Raw genomic sequence first — 22,377 nt, forward strand, 5'->3', positions numbered from 1 at the left:
CAAACTTTTTCTCACTTTCACAATATGTTAAAGAGGAAGTAAACCCTGATGAGTATACTTCCTCTTTGATTCCCTGCAAAGGTAAAGCATAATGGGCTACTATGTATCGCATAGTAGTCCATTATGTGTCACTTACCTGACACAGGAGCCAGCGAAGTCACCGATGTCCCCTTGTGTACGGAGCTTCCATCTTCTTGGTGGGTCTTGCTGCTCCGGTGCTGTCATTCGACGGAGCCGCGATGACGTCACTCCTGCACATGCGCACGGGAGCCGCCACTCACGGCATATCACCGGTAACATATCGGCAAATATCTCCTAAGCTGTGTAGGTTTAGGAGATATTTCTTGGACCTACAGGTAAGCCTTAATCTAGGCTTACCTGTAGGTCAAAGTGGTTTGTAAGGGTTTACAACCACTTTAATGCCCATTTACACACAAATGTGCGCATTATGAGGTGTAAATTACTGACCAAATATGCAGATTTTTCTATTTCTATTTTTTTTTTTACTGAAGAATACACGGCTCTTGTTTACACACCTGTGTGCATAGGCACATTACAATTAACGGGCTGTATTTTAGCTCAGTAAAAAAAATAAGCAGTACTGAGCTTTTTCAAGCTGTAGTGTGCAAGAGGCCTAAGTATTGTCATTCTGGGTTCTTATGTGGGGGTTTAAAGTGGAAGTAAACCCTTCTATCGTTTTCAGTCAAGGAAGCTGCCATCTTGGCCTCTAATGATTCTTCAACTGCCATAATGCTGCACATGTGATCAGTTATGACACCAGCCATTGGATGGTTTGAAAGTTAGCATTTCTGGCATGCCGGAAATGTAAGTGTTTTTTGAAACTGGGTTTACTCCCGCTTTAACCAATTTGTTTTTGTGCATTCTATCTTCATGCTCTGTGTCCGGGGGATGTGACAGAGGTGTCCCTGGCCTACGGTGTCCCTGGCCTACGTTGTCCCTCTCTGCTATTTCAGAAATTTGGATGGCATGGTATTGGCAGCAGAACGGTAGGAGCAGGGGCGGACTGACCATTCGGCCACTCGGACACTGCCCGAGGGTCCCGGGCCACTAGGGGGCCCCATCAGAGTTGCCAGCCTCAGTAAAACCAGGGACAGTATGTAAATATCTGTGTTTTTTTTACATCTCTGAAATGTCCCTTACCGACATCCTTTTGGTCTGCCCCACCTCTTCAGTACCTTCTCAGCCAATAGAAACATATCCGTGTATACTGTGTGATTATATACTATGTGTGTGTATACTGTTTGGCCCCATAATCTCTGATTGCCTGGGGGCCCCATAATCTCCTATTGTCTGGGGGCCCCATGAGTTGTCAGTCCGCCCCTGGGTAGGAAGGTACTTTAAACATAACATGTTGGTTAATATTTCTTTTTTTTACAAAGGACAGCAGGATGGCGTTCAATGGACTATATGAAAACTTTAAACGCAGATTTTAAAGAAGCTAGGCATTACATAGGGACATTATCCCTGAGATATACCTAAAAACCCAAGCACCAGGGTCAGACCTGAAAAAAGAGATCAGCTCTCTACAAATAGAGTTAAAATGTAACCTGCCATGTCAGACACTGCTTGCTGTCTGGTGTTTCATCTCTTCTTGCATCAGATTTCACTATACACCTTTTGCACAATACAGTAATCTTACCTTTGAAATCACTTGGATGTTTGTTGGTTTAAAAAAAAAAAGATTGTGCTGGTTGTGTCAAATCATGTGTATGCTTTATGCTGGGGTTACTGTGCAACAGGTAAGTGGGTGAATCTGCAGCCAGACAGGGGTCATGTCAATAGTCGGTACTGTCCTATGAAGGTCAAAGATCAAGGTGCTGCAACAAGGCAGTTGTGTTAACATGTATAAGGTGATCTGAGAACCTGAACAGATAGACAAGAGTACGTGTGGCCATGCATGGACTGTTTTATGGTAGTGATGTGTCTGTTTGGAACATCAGTAGTACATATAAGGCATTATCAAGAAGTCAAATTAGTGGCCTGGGATTTTTTTTTGGGCATCGATATTACAAACAACTGAATGAAAATTCAGAGATAATAGTCTACAACAGGGGTGCCCAACCTTTTGAAGAGCGAGGGCCACTTAAGCGACTTGGTAACCGCTCCCGGGCCACAATGAGCAGAGCGGGCGGATGGCATATCCGTGTCCACTTTGCATTTGCAGAGCGGACACAGACGCAGCCCAGATACTTTTTGGTGGATCGTATTGGAGGTAGAACACAAGTCGGTTTATGTCTGCCACTACTTAGAGGTGAATGGAGGGTCCAATAGGTTGGACTGACCATGTGAAAGCGGTCCAAAGCTGCCTTCACACTGATGCGCTGCGGTTTACCCGCACCACGTGTGCAACGCAGTTTATCTTTGGCTTTCCTCCTGTAGTTTGCAATAAACTTATATTATATTCTGCAGGTTTGGTGCACTTTCAGAAAGCTCACCAAACGCGCAGGTAATAATAGAAGTCTATGGCTCAGTGCAGGTAACCTGCAGGTAAACTGCTCTGCACTTGCGGATCAGTTTGAAAGCAGCCCAGTACCCACTGCAGAACAGATGTGCCCATATATACACTGTGATTTTAGTAATAAACTGACCTTTAATAACAGTATTCTTTCTATTCTGTCCCAGAGCAGGAGGTCGCGGGCCACATCAGAGGGCTCCGCGGGCCACATGTGGCCCCCGGACCACAGGTTGGGCATCCCTGGTCTACAATATAAGGCAACAAAAGAAAATGTGCATAGATACAAAACCACCACATACAGTATCTCACAAAAGTGAGTACACCCCTCACATTTTTGTAAAAATTTTTTTATATCTTTTCACGTGACAACACTGAAAAAATTACACTTTGTAACAATGTAGAATAGTGGGTGTAGTGGGTTTACTTGGGGGTGTACTCACTTTTGTTGCCAGCGGTTTAGATACCAATGGCTGTGTCTTGAGTTATTTTGAGGGGACAGCAAATTTACACCATTATACAAGCTGTACACTCACTACTTTACATTGTAGCAACGTCTCAATTCTTCAGTGTTGTCACACGAAAAGATAGAATGAAATATTTGCAAAAATGTGAGGGGTGTACTCACTTTTGTGAGATATTGTATATCAGGCATCACCAAATGGTGGACTGCCGTCTGGATCCGGATCAAACTGCTGTCCCATCTGGTCCCATGGTTGTGTCATTTAGGAGCCTTCCTTCCCCCTAGCATTTGCAAGGGGAAAGTAATGAGAGAGCCCCTTTACATCACCCCTCCACCACACACAGCACTGCCCCTGCAAATCTACCTCCCTACCAGCACTTGACCCCCTTCACATCACCCCCCCCCCCACCACAACACTGTTCCCCTTTCACATCACCCTCCCCCTCCTGCCACAATAATGTGATCTGACCCTTCACATCTGCCACCTCCTTCATATCAGCCCCCACACACACAGCACTGCCGTCTTCACATCAACCTCTGCCCCCCCCCCACTCCCCCTTCACAGTCATGTCCTCTTGCCTACCATACACAGAGCAGAGGAGCAGCCAGGAGGCACAGGAGCACTGGATGAATGGTGGGAGCAGGGGCAGCCGGGGTAAACTTTTCCCTTTAACTAGCTGTTTTAAAGAGGTTAAAACCACTTTAAAATTTACAAAAAAGCTGACGCGTTTCAACTCAAAAGTTGTAAGTCTTCTATAGGGGTTGGTATAGTGGTGTAATCTGTAACATGAACACATGTGAACAAACCAAACCAAAAGCACAAAACATAATAAAAAATAGAGATTTACAATATATATACTGTATATATGTATGTATGGTAACTTACACGTAGAATTACTACTTAGCATAACATGATGTAGGATGGATGCCCTTACCAAGAGCGGTCACGTGACAACCTCCAATATAACACAAAGGATGCAATAAACTCTCCACAAAGTGATTTCTTAGCAAAATAAACCATGGAGACGTGGATGGATGGGGAAGTTTGCTTTGAATATTAAAAATAAATTTTAAATTTTTTTAACATTTTAAAATTAATTAACATGTTTTTGGTTTGTGGTGCTCAGCTGCCGTGTAATTCCACTTTAATAACAAGACATTGTGGGAGTTACAGAGGGACTAATAATTAATACTTAATATTGGACAAATTAATTGGCATTAGAGATTTTTAACATACACTATATTACCAAAAGTATTGGGACACCTGCCTTTACACGAACATGAACTGTAATGGCATCCCGGTTTTACTATGTAGGTTCAATCTTGAGCTGGCCCACCCTTTGCAGCTATAATAGCTTCAACTCTTCTGGGAAGGCTCTCCACAAGGTTTAGGAGTGTGTCTATGCGAATGTTTGACCATTCTTCCAGAAGCACATTTGGGAGGTCAGGCACTGATGTGGATGAGAAGGCCTGGCTTGCAGTCTCCGCTCTAATTCATCCTAAAGGTGTTTCTATCGGGTTGGCAGGTGGTTAATTGGGCTGACAACACACAACATTTTTGTGGACTGAGTGGTGTCAGCCCTGCCCAGTGTTTATTTTGCTAAACTTCTGAAAGTGGGCCTGAACTAAAAAATTCTAATCATGTCTACATACCTAACTCCAAAAAAAGTGCCTTCTATTGCTTTCAGCCTCCTACAAATCTCTATATTCCATTTTTTTTTTTTTGCTACAATCTGACTTTTAGTTAGAGGGTGGCTATTTTCATTCTCCATGGCCCTACTGTATGTAGGAATGTAGACACCCTTTCTTGTTTGCTCCTGATATGGACTAATGCCCTGTACACACGGTCAGAAATTCAGACGGAAAAGCTCAAATCGGAATATATTGTCGGAAAATCCGATCGTGTGTGGGCTCTATCTGACTTTTTCCATCGGTAATTCCGACGGACTAAATTTGCCACGCCACGCATCCTCAGATCAAATTACGAGACCAAAGCTATTGGCTACTAGCCTCTACGTAAGTTCTGTCATACGCAACGAACGTCACCACGTTCCCAACGATCTGATTTTCCGACAACATTGTCCGACTGTGTGTATGCAACACCAGTTTCAGACAAAATCCGTCAGAAAAAAATCTGACGGATTTTGTGGTCGGAATGTCCGACCGTGTGTATGGGGCATATGGGATTTGTAGTGTGTATAGAGAGCAGTGCAAATGGCAGCAATTAACCACATGCTGACCAGAGCACGACAATGTACGTTGGCACAATGGTGCACCTGGGCAAATGGGGGTACAGGTACGTCCCCTATAAATCGCAGCATTTTCACTCGATGTCCACAGGGGGCCAGCGATTGTGTCACGGAGCGGAAGAACGGGGAGATGCCTTTGTAAACAAGGCATTTCACTGTTCTGTCTTGTGACAAGACAGAGATCTCTGCTCTCTGTCATCGAGAGCAGTGATCGCTGTCATGTGAGTGGTAGCTCATCCCCCCCACAGTTAGAATCACTCCCTAGGACACACTTAACCCCTTGATTGCCCCCTAGTGTTTAATCCCTTCCCTGCCAGTGTCATTTACACAGTAATCAGTGCATTTTTATAGCACTGATCGCTGTATAAATGCCAATGGTCCCAAAATGGTGTCAAACATGTCCGATATGTCCACCATAATGTCGCAGTCACGATAAAATTCGCAGATCGGCGCCATTACTAATAATAAAAAAAAATGAATAATAAAAATGCCATAAATCTATCCCCTATTTTGTAGACGCTATAACTTTTGCGCAAACCAAACAATATAAGCTTTCTGCGATTTTTTTACCAAAAATATGTAGTAGAATACATATCAGCCTAAACTGAGAAAGACATTTGTTTTTTTCATATATTTTTGGGGGATATTTATTATAGCAAAAAATAAAAAATATGGCTTTTTTTTTTCAAAATTGACGCTTTTTTTTGTTTATAGCGCCAAAAATAAAAAACGCAGAGGTGATCAAATAACACCAAAAGAAAGCTTTGTTTGTGGGGAAAAAAAGGATGTCAATTTTGTTTGGGTGCAATGTCGTACAACCGCGCAATTGTAAGAAAAAGGGACGCAGTTCCAAAGCGCAAAAAGTGCTCTGGCCAGGAAGGGGGTAAATCCTCCTGGGGCTAAAGTGGTTAAGGTGCACTACTCCTTCCAGACAAACAGAAGTGAGGGGGGAGGAGAAGTTTGGGAGCTCACAGAGGATGTTATAAGGAGGCGGAAAAGAAGCAATTTCATGGAAAACTGATTACAGGGCCATCGAGTTGTAGATCTGTATAGATGGTTTTTGGTGAATAAGGATATTGTTTAGTGTCACTTTAACAGACCAAAGGGAGCAAATCAGAGAAGTCCATTGTTAGAGCCGATTCACACTAGTACGAGGCCAGACATCGCATGTGATTTGCACTGCATTGTTGTGCAGATCACATGTGATTTCTGTGCGATGCAAATTCATCCATACAAACTGTATAGCTGAATTTGCATCGCATTCGGACCAAACTTGTGCAGGATCCTTTTTTGCGTGGGCTCCAGAATCGGATTCCATAAGTGTGAACAGCCATGCGATCCAATTCTGCAAATCGTGATGCATTTAGCAAACTGATTGCGGGGTGTCGTTAACTTAACATACGCTCCGCAATCAGTTTTCATAAAAAGGTTTGCGATTTAGATGCGATGTGGATTTGCAGCGAATTCACACCGTGTCTAGTGTGAACCGGCCCTAAGGGTTACATTAAGGCTAGGTTTACACTTATACAATGCCAGAAACGCATTGAATGCTGTGTGTTTTCCTGCACTACATTATAATCTCACGGCGTCCATGTGATCTGTGTCAATGTTAAGGACACCCTGAAACAGATTGCAAAATGCAGTGCGATTGCCAGAATCGCATTGTATGGGTGTGAACATCCAAGCAATGCAATACATGGGGAAAAAAGGGTCCTGCACCCTTTTGGCACGGATGCGATTTTAGCCATGCAAACTGTATGGCTGAAATCTCACCTCACAGACATCGCATGTGATGTGCACAGGAATGCGGTGCGATTCCTGTGTGAATCACATGCAATGTCTGCATTGCATCAGTGTGACTCTAGGCTCAGTTTAATAAATACATTTTTATAGTGGTCAGTGCATCAGATCATAAAGGTTAATAGATTAGGAGGAAAGAAGGACGGATGAATCTGGCTCCAGCAGAGCTAGGGGTTCAGGTGATTAGGGATTGTATGACTTCTATGGAAATATTCCACATACCAAAAAGTGGCATTTGACAGCCTGCAGTCCTGGGCGGTAATACCTCAAAGCGGACACTAGGTGGCGGTTGGGGTTACAGGACGTGCACAGGAAGCTCTCACGCCGCCATCTTTGTGGAGGGCTCCCGGCTCCGTGGAGAGAGGGCGCTCTGGGTATTTCTCGCTAATGACAGGGGGCGCTCTGGGCGGCTGCTGTCGCTTCTCGCTGGTTAATATGGCGGCGGCCTGGGCTGCGGCGGAGTCGCGGAGTCAGAGCCCGTAAATCGGGGATCCGAGGACCGCCGCCCGGCTGTCATCGTGAAGTGAGACCGGGGAGGGGGAAACGGGCCCTGCCTGGGGTGAGCCGTCCATAGAACCGCTGGCCGCCGAGAGGATCATGTGATCGGCTCGCCTGGGGCCATCCCGGTGGCTGTTGCTGCAGAGGCGGAGAAGCGGCTCAAGAGAGGCCGGGGATGGGCCAGCAGGTAGGCCGGGAGCCCCCCGGGGCACCGCCACCGCCCAGAGGGAACCGGAGCACCGGGAGCAGACCGAGCCACCAACCGGGGACCACCGGCAGCCGCAGGAGAGAGCCGATCGGGAAGAGCAACCCTGACAACGCCGGCTTCAATATCTTCACCCAGCACGGTGAGTGACACCGACACCGAGGGGTTCACATCATCTCACACACCGAGGGGTTCACCTCCTCCGACAGACCGAGGGGTTCACCTCTTCCGACACACCGAGGGGTTCACCTCCTCCGACACACCGAGGGGTTCACCTCCTCCGACACACCGAGGGGTTCACCTCCTCCGACACACCGAGGGGTTCACCTCCTCCGACACACCGAGGGGTTCACCTCCTCCGACACACCGAGGGGTTCACCTCCTCCGACACACCGAGGGGTTCACCTCCTCCGACACACCGAGGGGTTCACCTCCTCCGACACACCGAGGGGTTCACCTCCTCCGACACACCGAGGGGTTCACCTCCTCCGACACACCGAGGGGTTCACCTCTTCCGACACACCGAGGGGTTCACCTCCTCCGACACACCGAGGGGTTCACCTCCTCCGACACACCGAGGGGTTCACCTCCTCCGACACACCGAGGGGTTCACCTCCTCCGACACACCGAGGGGTTCACCTCTTCCGACACACCGGAGGGGGTTCCCCTCTTCCGACACACCGGAGGGGGTTCCCCTCTTCCGACACACCGGAGGGGGTTCACCTCCTCCGACACACCGGAGGGGGTTCACCTCCTCCGACACACCGGAGGGGGTTCCCCTCTTCCGACACACCGGAGGGGGTTCCCCTCTTCCGACACACCGAAGGGGGTTCCCCTCTTCCGACACACCGGAGGGGGTTCCCCTCTTCCGACACACCGGAGGGGGTTCCCCTCTTCCGACACACCGGAGGGGTTCACGTTCCCCCCCCACCCCCCCCCCCCCCCGACAGGGCGAGGGGTTCACGTCAGCAACAATATATAGATGATATTTCACCCATCACTGACACCCACGTTGTGTTCCCATCACAGTACATATATCCTATAATACAAATCACCAATACTATGATACCGGTCAGCAATGCTAATTGCCAATACTTTAAGCCTAGGTTCAAACGTATGCAATGCGGGAACCAGAGCGATTGCCAGACATTGCATGCAATCGGCAACTGTGGTGCGAATCACATGTAATGTCGGAGATCGCACAAGTGTTTATCTAGGCTAATACTAATCAGCAATACTATATTACATATCGGCACTCCTATAATACTTATTATCAATGCAGTAAAAAAATCTCACCGATGAGGATGTGTACTACTTATTCCTAGTACTATAATACATGTCATTCATCAGATACTAAATATCACCCATCAATGACTGGATGTATATCCTGCTATAGCAGGCCTAGTTCAGTCGCCAGGTCACCGTGGCAACTGTATAATTGTCTGACAACCAGGCCATTGAGTGCTATTGACATCTGTCCCTCTGATCTTTGCACTGCCCGCTCTGTCATCACTTCCTCCATCCGTTGTCACAACGTTCCCTCCTATGCCAGATCATTAGTGTCAGTCTGTTTCCTTACTCCTCCCCTTTTCCTTCCCTCCTCCCCAGGGCTATCCAAAATAAACATACCTACCTGCCCAGCAAACCCAGTGTTGTCCTGATGCAATCCACCACCACACCCTGGGTCCCGGGATGTCTTTTCCAGCTTGCAGTCTTCCCATGGTCCTCCAGCCAATGAGTCCCTGCTCCTGCATCCTCCTGAGATAAGAAAGGGATATTCAAGGAGTCTGCGGAGCAGGGACACATGTAAGCAGGCTGGACTAGAATAGCAGTGAGAATGTAAATAAACAAAAAAATATGACTATAAACCCCGGTTCACACCAGTATGACTTGCTATACAATTTGACAGCTCAAAGTCATAATACAAGTCACACTCCATTTTCAACAATGGAACTGTTCAAATCTTTTAAAAAGGTCCCCACACTATTTCTGTGCGATTTCACTGCAACTTGCATTGACATCCGTTAAATGAAGTCGCTGAGATGTCAGCAAGCTGCACCTGAAATTGCACTGAAGTAGAGCGACTTCAAAGCCATACTGGTGTGAACCAAGGGTTACACACGTCACCTATCACTGACAGCAGTATGTACTACATATTCCTAATACTATGATACATGTTACCCATCATATAGTACCCATCACCCATCATTGACAGGCTGTATATACTCCTATAGCAATATAATAACAGTGACACTGTAAACAAAGATACTAGAATACAATGCATATCACCATTACTATAATGCATATCCTGAAAATACCTGTTCCCTGACTGTCATGACGATCCATGGGGGAGGGTATCCCAGTGTGGCTCCTAGCTCTGGGTGAGATTTGTCCAGGCTTGTCCTATCGTATATATCCCCTATCACTATGTACACAGAACAGCCTTAATGGTATGACCACTGACAGGTAAAGTGAGTAACATTGACTATCTCGTTGCAATGGCACCTGAAAGTCCGCAAGAGATATAGATATATATATATTTATATCTCTCGCTGACTTTCAATGCCATTGCAACGAGATAGTCAATGTTACTCACTTTACCTGTCAGTGGTCATACCGTTAACGCTGTTCTGTGCACTATCTCTATATAATAGGTGAACATGTTGTCCCTGAAGTTATGTGCTGAAAACAGAAACGTGGACAAGGGGAAGAATTTGAGCAACTTTGACAAGAGTGCCTTCATTGGGCACTTGAGCATCAGAACTGGACCACAGAGCAATGGAAGAAGCTGGCCTGGTCTGATGATTTCAAGAATGTTTTGAGGTGTTGGCATCCAAATTCTCCAGACCTCAATCGAATAGAGCGTCTGTGAAAAACAAATCCAATCCATGGAGGCCGCACCTTGCAACGTACAGGAATTAAAGGATCTGCTACTGATGGCTTGGTGCCAGATATCACAGCATACCCTCATAGGTCTAGTGGAGTCCATTCCTCAATGGGTATTCATGGTGTTACTGTGTTGCTGATAAGTGTATGCACTCATATAGTACATATCTCCAATACTGTGAGGATGTAGAGTGGGAAAAATAATTATTTATTCCCCTGCAGATTTTGTAAGTTTGCTTACTTACAAAGAAATGAAGGGTCTATCATTTTATCATAGGTGTATTTTAAATAAGAGACAGAAAATCAACCTAAAATTCAGAAAAAAACAAATGATACAAGTGTTATAAGTTGAGTTGCAGTTCAGTGAGTAAAGTTAAGTATTTGATTCCCAAGCAAAAAATGACTTAGTACTTGGTGAAGCAACCCTTGTTGGCAAGCACAGAGGTAAGACGTTTTGTGTAGTTGGCTACCAGGTTTGCACACATCTCAGGAGGGATTTTGGTCCACTCTTCTTTAGAGATGTTCTCTAAATCCTTAAGGTTTCTTGACTGTCACTTGACAACTCCGTTTCAGCTCACTCCTTAACTCTTCTGTAAGATTAAGGTCTGGAGACTGGCTAGGCCACTTCATACATGACCTTAATGTACTTCTTCTTGAGGCACTCCTTCATTGCCTTGGCGGTATGTTTTGGGTCATTGTCATGCTGGAATACCCATCCGAGACCCATCTTCATTGTTCTGGCTGACAGAAGAAGATTCTCATCCAAGATTTTACAATATATGGCCCCTCAATGCGGCAAAGAAACAGCCCCAAAGCAGCATGTTTCCACCTCCGTGCTTGACTGTAGGAATGGTGTTCTTGGGGTCATAGTTGGCGTTTTTCTTCCTCCAAACACAGCAAGTCGAGTAAATGCCAAAAAACTAAATTTTGGTGTCATGTGACCACAGCACTTTCTCCCAATCCTTTTCTGAATCATTTCGATTTTTATCTTCAGACAGATCTGTACATGTGCCTTCTTGAGGAGGGGGACCTTGCGGAAGATCCATGATGACGTATTGTGTTACCAATGGTTTGTTTGGTGACTGTGGTCCCAACTGCGAGATCATTCACAAGCTAGTTCTGGGCTAATCCCTCACTCGTCATCCTTACACCATGAGGTGAAATCTTGCATGGAGCTCCAGAACGAGGGCGCTTTGGTTATTTTGTATTTCTTCCATTTGCAAATAATTGCCCCAACCGTTTTCTCCTTCTCACCAAGCTTCTTGCTGATGTTCTTGTAGCCCCTTCCAGCCTTGTGCAGCTTTACAATGTCCCTGACGTCCTTTAATAGCTCTTTGGTCTTGTCCTTTGATGGTGAGGTTTGAATGCAAGAAAGAGAGTCTGTGGACAGGTTTCTTTTATACATGTAACAAGGTGTCTTTAGGAGCACCTTCTTAAAGCGATAGTAAACCCTACTCTATGTTTTAATCTAAGACCATATTTGTAATGAGCGAGACATTATACATCTATATAGCTAGGCGCCATTATGTAAAAAGTTTTCCTTACTGTCTAATCCGCGCTGTTTCCATTTCGTTTTTTAGTCACTAAATCAGCGCCATCACAGATGTGGTTCTTCCTTGTTCTCTGCAATTCTTATTTCCGCCCACACTTCGCGCTGCGCTCTGTAATCCCGCACATGCGCAATACGTGCACAATATCCAAGCCTCATAAATAAACACGAGGAATCATCGCGGGATGTCGGGGCTGACGTCTACAACAGTAAATGACGCAGCCCCGACAGACACAAGAATCATTCCGGCCGGGCTCGGGCTGCCGGATTTTTCGTGTATTACTGCGCATGCGCGGTGACGTAACGAGTGAGAAATATACAGATTGTACAGGAAGGAAGCAGGTAGGGAAAAAATGATTAATGAAAATGGATTTTGCATGAATGGATGGAAATATTAATGTAAAGTCTCATTTTAGGGTATACAACCACTTTAAATTGACAGGACTAATCTGTGTACCACATGAGCACATACTGTCGTCAGTCTGTGAAAGCCAGAATTATTGGTTGGTAGGGGATAAAATACTTATTTTACTCACTGAACTGCGACTCAGTTGATAATATTTGTATCGTGTTTTTTTTCTGGATTTTGGTTGACATTCTGGCTCTATCATTTAAAATGCACCTATGATAACCGGTAGGCCCCTTTCATATGGGCGGATAGAATTCAGCTTTTAGCTGCAGAGAGATGAAGTTATCTACCACAGCTAAACTCGCAGTGTTTCATATGACCCCATTCACACACTGCATTTAGCAGCGGTTTTGTTACATGGAGTTTTGTGCGGTTAGAAAAAATAAATTTGACTGCGTCCAGGACTGATTTATTGCATCTATCTGCTGAAAACTGCAGGTAATTTCAGTGAACTATTTCTCCTGCGGATAGCGGCAGCAACAAGGAAAAAAAAAAAAAGCAGGAAGCACCTCAGAAATGTGAAGAATGTTCCAACGCAGCTAAACGCAGCTGCATGTAAACGTAGATAATCGCAGTGTACAACTACAAGTGATCGCTGTGCATGGAGTCTTGGAATTTCAAACTAACCAAACATGCTTTTAACAGGGCAGAACAGCCTCCCATGTGAAAGAGGCCTTATAGACTGATCATTTCATTGTAAGTGGGCAAACGTACAAAATCTGCAAGGGATCAAATAATTATTTACCCCACTGTACAGTTTATACTCCTATAGTAAATATACCAGATCATGAGAAAGGTATAGGGCAGTGATGGCGAACCTTGGCACTCCAGATGTTTTGAAACTACATTTCCCATGATGCTCAACTACACTTCAGAGTGCAAGAACATCATGGTAAATGTAGTTCCAAAACATCTGGGGTGCCAAGGTTCGCCATCGCTGGTATAGGGGCTTCCTTCCGTTGCTGACCTCTTCTCGGGGGAATGTTGATTCTTTGGCTTCATTTCCTTAACTTAAAGAGGGATTCCACTGGAAAAAAAAAATATTTAAAAGCCAGCAGCTATAAATACTACAGCTGCTGACTTTTAATAAATGGACGCTCACCTGTCTTGGGGTCCAGCGATGTCGGCAGCTGAGGCAGATCGATCTCTTGGCTGCTGTCGCCCCCATTCTCGGTGAGGGAATCAGGAAGTGATTAGTTGCGGCTTCACTTCCCGGTTCCCTACTGTGCATGCGTGAGTCGCGCAGCGCAATGAGAATGCTCCGCTCTGTCTCTGGGACCTGTGTGGGTCCCAGCAGACAAAGCGCCGGGACAGGAAAAAGCATAGACTCCCGTGGGAGTCTATGCCTGGAAGTGGGTGCAAATATCTGTTTTAGACAGGTATCTGCACCGCCCCCCCCCCCCCTGAAAGGTGACACCGGAGGGGGGGAGGGTTCCGATGAGCGGAAGTTCCACTTTAGAAGTTAAGAAGTTCTCACACTTTGTGGGTCTGGAGGAGAGCATGAAGGGCATAGTCTTTGTTTTTTTTTTCTTTTTATTATTATTTTTTCATTTATTTATATGGCGCTTCTCTCCCTGAGAATTCAAAGCTCTTAATCTGATGTTGCCGCAGAAGGTGAGGCATCCTTGGGTTCTATGCAGAGCTACATCAGATTTTGCACTCTCCAGATTTAGGCTGCATTCACACCTGAGCGTTTTGTAGTTTGAAGCCTGAAGCTACAAAATGCTGGAGGGGAAATAAAATCTATTATTCTCAATGGAGACGATTCACATCTCCACTCCAAGTCGCCTGAAGCTCAAACAAGTTCCGGCCTCTTTTTTGTCGCTCAAATCGGGCAGATTTGAGCGTTTTACTTCTTTTTACATTGGTGACCTTTTGCCATGCACAAAATTGTGACAAAACGCCGCAAAATCACGTTAAATTAGCATGATTTTCTGCCTGAAAATGCTACACTCAGGTGTGAATGCAGCCTTAGGCTGGGTTCTCACTTATGCGAATTGGATGCGGGTTTTCCCGCATGTAATTCCCATGACAGGAAACTGACGGCTCTCAATAGAGCTGATTTGCACACCTCCGGGGTGGCCATGTTCCGCACTGGTAAAAGGTCCTGTGCGTCTTTTGGCTCCATTTCAGGTTCAAATTGAGGCAAAAATTCTGACTTGATTTGCACCTGAAATGAAGAACAGGGATGCACCGGACCCCCTGCTGCGAGCCGCGGCTAGTGTGCTCCCGGCCTTAGTAAATAACCTCTGTGTTCTGAGCAGGACTCACACTGAGGACCCCAGTGCTGCAAGGCAGAAGTGCCAACCATTAAGCCATTTTAATGTGTCTTGTAGTCTTTAGCTTCCATCAGCTTCCGTGGTTGTAGTAGGTTTAGGAAGGAGCAGGTTGAGGGACAATGTTTCAGCTACTAAACGAGGAATACCACACTTTGTTATATGACAGGGAGTCCAGTAATTAAGCTACATGCAGAAGTGAGGGAAAACAGGTTTTCATTATAACAAGCCATAGGGATTCTCATCATTCTCCCATACAGCATTGGGATTATGAGTGGGAGAATCTGGTTGCTAGGACAACTGTACCCTTTAGTGTTTTCATTCTACTATGAGAAGAAGCTTTATGAATACACGACTCTCCAAGGATGATGTGTCCAGTCCCCGTGAGTCCTGTTTGTATACATGGTGTACCAAATGTCTGGATCCATGGGCCTCGAATTATTAGAAGTCATCATTTCCATCTCTATGAAATGCATCTGGTCCAGGGACTGTGTGGTGATACTGATGGGTGTGTGGAATGTTGTGCGTTGTTACAACAGCGGGACCTCATTTGATTTATTTTTATTTATAATAGAGCCTCATTTATTTCTATGGTAGTGTTAATGATACAATGCATGTTACTGATGTGAAATCCAATCCAAACCGGGTGGCTGACGGCCATTTTCCAACTGATCCACAGCTGAAGGTGTGGGTGGGGATATTTGGTGACTGATTGGACCATATTTCTTTTCTGGTAAAGTAACAGCTTACCTCTGTACGTTACTCTTTTTTTATCTTGCTTAGATGACATTCTATTGTTCAAGTTGCATTAAAAATTGTGTCAGCAAGATGGTGTCCCAACAAACTTTGCTATTGCAGAAATTTCTTAATCAAACTTTTCCACATAGGTGGACCAAAATGTGAGGCCCAGTGGGAATGGCCTCCTACTGCTTTAAGTGGGAATAAACTATAAAGCTTGCCTATAGGTACAGTAAATATCTCCTAAGCGTGCACCATTTAGGAGATATTTACTTTACATGAAGCCAGGAATGTCACCGGTGCATGCGCTGTAAAGGAACGCCATACCCACACCTTTTCTTTATAGCCCTGCCGTAAACGGCAACTCCCACATGCATGTGATGTCATCGGCAGCTCGGCCATTCATATCACCGAAGCGCGCAAGCCCGGGAGAAAGATGGGTGAAGACGGAAGCACCCTCAGCAGTGACAGCGCAATGCAGGAGGGCTTCATTTTCATGCAAGTCTGCCATAATGTAGTAATTTGCGATGTATACTTTCACATTATGACTGAACCACTTGCTTACAGGGCACTTAAACCCCCCCCCCCCCCCCCTATCCAGACCAATTTTCAGCTTTCAGCGCTGATGCACTTTGACAATTGTGCGGTCATACAACACTGTACCCAAATGACATTTTTATAATTTTTCCCCCCAAATAGAGCTTTCTTTTGGTGGTATTTGATCACCTGTGCGATTTTTTTTTTTTTATTTGTTAAAAAAAATGTAAAAAGACCACTTTTTATTTATTTTTAATTTATTTTTTATATTTTGATATAAAATTTGAAAATGGGTAATTTTTGTCCGTCATTGATGTAAGCTGATGAGGCGGCAGTGATGGGCACTGATCGGTTAGACTGATGAGCAGCACTTCTAGGTGGCACTGATTGGCACCACTGGTGGGCATTGATAGGTGGCACTTGTGGGCACCTTCAGATGGCATATATGAGGCATAATTGCCTCTTCCGTTTCTGGACCGATGTCCCTTTTAAGATGAGCCGGTGATCGGCTTTTTTTTTTTTTTTTTCTCCGCTGTCAGCGTGAGGAGGAAAAAAAAGCGATCACCAAGCTTTTGTTTTGATCATGTGATCAGCTGTCATTGGCTGACAGCTGATCACATGGTAAGGGGCCAGGACCGGCCACTTGCTCGGATTGGTGGTGACCCAAGTCTCAGTGACTCGTGATCACAGTGCGCAGGGAGCGTTCACAGAGGAGGCCGTCAGAATTCACATCCGCGCTGTGGCCGTCATTCGGCCATAGCGCGGATGTCACGTAGTTAAAGGAGTTGTAAAGGCGGAATGTTTTTTATCTTAATGCATTCTATGCATTAAGATAAGAAAACCTGTGTGCAGCAGCACCCCCCAATTACTTGCCTGAGCCCCATATCTCTCCAGCGATGTCCACGATTGTCTAAGCTGTCCGGGACAGTCCTCCTGATTGGCGCCATTGGCTCCCGCGGCTGTCAGGCAATTGGGGGAGAAAGGGGGCGGGCCAAGTTGGGGCTCCATGTCTGAATGGATACACAGAGCTCTGACTCGGCTTGGATACCCCCATAGAAAGCTGCTGGCTGAGGGGGCACTTGAAAGGAGGGCCCAGGAGCTGCAAATAGGGACCCAAGGAGAGGAGGATTCGGGCTGCTCTGTGCAAAACCAGCTGCATAGAGGATGTACGTATAATATAACATGTTTGTAAAGTCTCGTTTTTATTTTTTTAAAACACAATCACTTTAAACTGCTCGGGCCCTTTTTTCTTTTTTTTTTTTTTTTTTCCTTTTGATAAAGTTTACTACCACTTTCAGACCAAACATCACTTAACATATTTCTTTGTGGTCATTTGAAATCAGTAGTCTGTTGGGATAATATCAGAATAATTGTTGCACTAAGGAGGAAATCATCTCTGCATATAACATACGTTAGGTTTTGCCATTAGTTATACGTTAACTTTTTTGGATAGTGGGGAGGGATTAGAATCCCTGTCAATTTTATTGCTGTTTGTGCCTCTGCTAGGGAGATTCACCCTCTCTATTTGTTCTGTTTACTATTTATCATTAAAAGTAAAAGGAAATCCCACATTTTGGGCTGTCTTCTGAAAAGTAATAGAGGAGAAATCTTCCAATGGGGACACTAGTTCTATTGACCTGGGGGTCCCCAAAGAATTCCCTTCATTTGGTCGCAAACATGACGGCTGCCAAATGTGACCCATGCAAGTGAATGGAGCCGTGCCCCAATCATGCGATGCTGCAGGCTTTCAGTGGTTAACACAGAGGTAAATAATCCCTAAAATATATATATTTTTTTCTTATGGATCCAGACTTTTGGGGCACCCTGTAAATAATGCCACAGAACATAGGCGGGGAAGAACAATGCATTCACAATACCTTACAGCATCGGTGTCATACTCCATTTAAGCCGAGGGCAAAGCATGGACCAGCTACAGCAGGGGTGCCCAACCTTGTGAAGCACGAGGGCCACTTAAGCGACTTGGTAACTGGTCACGGGCCACAATCAGCGGAGCAAGCGGATGGCAGGTCCATCTGCCAATTGGATCGGACTGACCATGTGAAAAGGGCCCATGGCTGCTTTCACACTGGTGCGCTGCGGTTTACCCACACCGCGGGTGCAACGCAGTGTACCTTTTGGCTTTTCTGCACTTTGCAATAGGCTTCTATTATATTCTGCAGGTTTGGAGCACTTTCAGAAAGCTCACCAAACTTGCAGGTGCATTGCTCTCCTTCTGCGGATTGCTTTGAAAGCAGCCCAGTAACCACTGCAGAAGAGATATGCAAATATATACACAGATTTTAGTAATAAACTGACCTTTTAATAACGGTATTCTATTCTATTCCATCCCAGAGCAGAGGGTCGCAGGCCACATCAGAGGGCTCGGTGGGCCAAATGTGGCCCCCGGGCCACTGGCTGGGCACCCCTGAGCTACAGGATGGGGAAAAAGCAGAATATACTACGGAAGAAGTGTCAAACTCCATTTCATTGCAGGCCGCATCAGCATTATGGTTTCCCTTAAAGGACCGGTTGTGTCTGTGAGACTAGATGTCCAGAGCACCCAACTCCCCCCTTACATTGGATGTCAAGAGCCCCCCACCATTGGAAATCAAGTCTCCCCCATCCTCCCTTTCATCACAGTGCTCCCCCCCTTACCATGTGCTGCTCCTGGAAAGAAGCCTGAGGCAGCTCTGTGAAGTAGAAAGTGTAGGGTCTGGAGGAGGACCAAGGGAGGGCAGGAGTCAACTGCTGGAATCTGCTGAATGCGGAGACGAGGGATGCTGTGACTGCACAGGGATGCACAGGATCTGTAGGAGGAGAGCTGTCCTCTTTTCTGCCAGCTGCTGAGACAAGATGGAGATGAGGGGGGTGCTGCAGGAGAGGTGCAAGAGCTACATGAAATGTTCTGGAGGGCCGCATTTGGCCTGCAGGACTTGTGTTTGACACCCCTGCTGTATATGCTGTACCACCATTTGCCAGAGAGCTCATCCAGATATTGAGGCATAACATAACTATAGTACCACCATAGATGTATGGATTTGTATTATTGATAGCGTCTCTATATTTTTTTTTAATTGATAAGTCCATATCATATGTATATAAATCTACATGGCTGAGCACATCCCATAAATTGGTTCACCAAAGAGCTAAGTGTTCTGTTTTTCTGTAGTTTTGATTGCTTCACTCTTGGAATAGAATAGTAGTGAGACCTTCTCACCTAAATATTGTGAGACGTGCAAAAATGGTAATCGGTCCATATAAAAAAATTGATACATCTTTAGCATCTGAGTTTGTCTGCCTTTGAGTTCCTTGCTCTACATACCTGCTGCCTCTGTTATGTAGAACTCCCACTCTCCCTGTTGAATTTTTAATTTATGGAAAAAGCAGCAGCAGGAGTAGAGGAGGAATAGGAATACATTGTGTTGTGTGCAATAAAAAAAACTCCAAAGCAGATGAGAACTTGCTATTCTGCTCAATCTGTAAGAAGATGGAGGTGTCCACCTAAAACAAACATTGTGTACTGTCATTTTAACCACTTGAGCTCCGGAAGATTTTTACCCCTCTGACCAGTCCATGTTTTGCTATTCAGCACTGCACTACTTTAACTGGCGATTGCGCGGTCGTGCAATACTGTGCGTAAATTACGTCTTTTCTGTTTCAATATGTTTATTGTGAGTTTTTGAAAAAACGGGCTAACCATCACAATATATTTCTAATAAACTCAGGATAATAAAGTGAGATGAGTAAAAAATGGAATCCAGACTGATTCAGTGTCAAACAACTCGTCTCTTAATTATGTTCTGCGAGTAAGCCCTGTTCCTGCCACCCCCGTCCATGGGAGGTAGCAGTTTGTAATTAGCAATGGGAGAGATTACTAATGAGAGAGAAGAGAACTAGAGAACAGAAGAAAGAAGGGTAGGGAGAAAGAGAAGACAGAAAGGAAAGAGAGAAAAAAAAAAGGGGGGGGGAGAAAAGGAAGGGGGGAAAGCTCGGGCTCGGACGCCCCGCCAGGAGAATTCAGACCAAGCCCAGGCATGCCGCCTGGAGCGTGGGGAACTCATAAGAGATCCACGGCTCCCAGATCTTCAGAAATTTAGCATGAGAGTCATGGACAATACTGGACATACGTTCTTGAAGTAACATAGCAGTCATACGTGTCTTAACCCCTTGAAAATCTACCCGTTGTGACTTCCAGGCTTGGGCAATGGTCCGCTTGGCCGCTATAAATAGATAGGCAGCCAGCTTCTGTTGAGGGCCGCGCAGGCCAGGCACCGGGCAGTGTAGGAGAGCTAGCCTAGCGTCCTTTCGAATCGTTAGATGAAAGAGTGTCTGCAGTAAACCAAAGATCCTAGACCAGAACACCACCAACCTTGGGCAAGCCCACCAGGTGTGCATGACATCACAAATTACGTCTTTTCATTTTTAATTCACACAACTAGAGCTTTCTTTTGATATTTATTCACCACTGGAGTTTGTTATATAAACAAAAAAGTAGTGATGCACCGAAATTTCGGCCGCCGAAACATATCGGCCGAAAATGCCCTTTTCGGCAATTTGCCGAAAGAGAAAAACGGCCGATAATGGAGCCGAAAATGGGGCGTGCCCTGGGTGGGGGCGGGGCTCCGCCCCCGCCCCTGGTGACGCCCATCATGGGGGGTGTATAGCGCAGGAGAGCCGCCTCCGCCGCCTGTTTGATCACAGCGCCGGGAACATCACAGCTTTCATTTCAATAGCTGTGTGTTCCCGGCCGTGCGCCGTCACACACAGCCCCTCCCCCTTGTCCGGGCACTTTGATAGACAGATCATCCATCCAATCCTGCGGATGATCTGTCTAAGTGCCCGGACAAGGGGGAGGGGCTGCGTGTGACGGCGCACGGCCGGGAACACACAGCTATTGAAATGAAATCTGTGATGTTCCCGGCGCTGTGATCAAACAGGCGGCGGAGGCGGCTCTCTTCCCTGCACAGGCTGGCTGCAAAATGGGACACACTGGCTGCAAAATGGGACACACTGGCTGCAAAATGGGACACACTGGCTGCAATGGGGCACAGGCACACTGGCTGCAATGGGGGATGCCTCCTGTACCACGTCCTCTGTCTCTGACCACCTCCTGTACCGTGTCACCAGTCTCTGACCACCTCCTGTACCGTGTCGCCAGTCTCTGACCACCTCCTGTACCGTGTCGCCAGTCTCTGACCACCTCCTGTATAAAAATATTTTTTAAAAACAGTCATTTTCGGTATCGGTGCTGTTTCGGTTTCGGTTTTCGGCCTAGTGTATTTTTCATTTTCGGTATCGGTTTCGGCACCAAAAAACCCATTCGGTGCATCCCTACAAAAAAGACAATATTTTGAAAAAAATACTATATTTTTTTTTTTTTTGCTTTCTGCTGTAAAACATATTCAATAAAAAAAATCTAATTTGTTCATAAATTTAGGCCAAAATGTATTCTGCTACATGTAAGTGTATATTAATTGGTTTGTGAAAGTTATGTCATCTATAAATACTGGAACGTTTTTTAAATTCTAAACTTAGATTTTTCTGCTGATTTTATTTTTTATTTTTTATTTTTATTTTTGTCTTCAGATTTACCAAAACCATGTAGTGCAAGGGCCTGCCTGATTGCATATTGAAACTCCTAAGGTTTGACCTCATATTATATGGTTTTGGTAAATCTGAAGGAAAAAAATCGGCAGACAATCTGATAGTGTGTATGGGGCTATATAATGCTGGTTGATCAGAAACTTACAGTAGGACTGTGATAGTGTGGCGGGAAAATCTGCCACTGACTGCTCCAGAGACACTAATACAGTAATCAGTGCTAATAATTTGCACTGGCTTTTTTTTTTTTTTTTTTTTTTTTTTTTTTTTTTAACTACAGATCGATCCATTTCTTTTCCTTAACTAATCGATCATCCCCTCTGTTCAGAGCCCTGTGTTGTTTGTCAACACAGAGCTCTGGGTTGTGATTGGATACAGCTGATCAGCAGGTCCCGGCCATGAACGCTGTTTAATGGTAGACGAAAGTAGGTTTTTACGCTTCATTACAATCCTTAGTTTTGTGCAGATCTAAGATTTAAATCTTAGATCTAGTTTGTGTTTTCCAGTTTATTAAAATACTAGTCTAATTTTTATACAAAAAAAAAGAGAAAGTAGATGCCTAATTTGTGCAACTATATTGCATAGAAAGCACCAGCTTCTGCTGTTAAGGCAATCCCTCATGGGCACTGTCACTTGCCTGTTCCAGGTACTTTCTTAGCCAGCCAGGTGCTAAGAGGCATCTGTGTGTTTGTG

General features: G+C 45.3%; 1 protein-coding gene across 2 annotated transcripts in view; it reads left to right on the top strand.

Moving 5' to 3' along the window:
• Window positions 1–7,365: 7,365 nt before the first annotated feature.
• ABL2 (ABL proto-oncogene 2, non-receptor tyrosine kinase) overlaps window positions 7,366–22,377 on the top strand; it is a 101,374-nt gene continuing 86,362 nt past the window's right edge. For both annotated transcript variants that reach the window (XM_077453140.1, XM_077453141.1), the window contains exon 1: window positions 7,366–7,830. In XM_077453140.1, the coding sequence (XP_077309266.1) occupies window positions 7,659–7,830 (172 nt within the window). In that variant the 5' untranslated portion in view covers window positions 7,366–7,658. The remainder of the gene's footprint in view (window positions 7,831–22,377) is intronic.

The sequence above is a fragment of the Lithobates pipiens genome, unplaced genomic scaffold, assembly GCF_037356315.1.
Source record: "Lithobates pipiens isolate NorthernLeopardFrog02 unplaced genomic scaffold, aLitPip1_a1.2 Scaffold_23, whole genome shotgun sequence".
Lineage (NCBI taxonomy): Eukaryota > Metazoa > Chordata > Amphibia > Anura > Ranidae > Lithobates > Lithobates pipiens.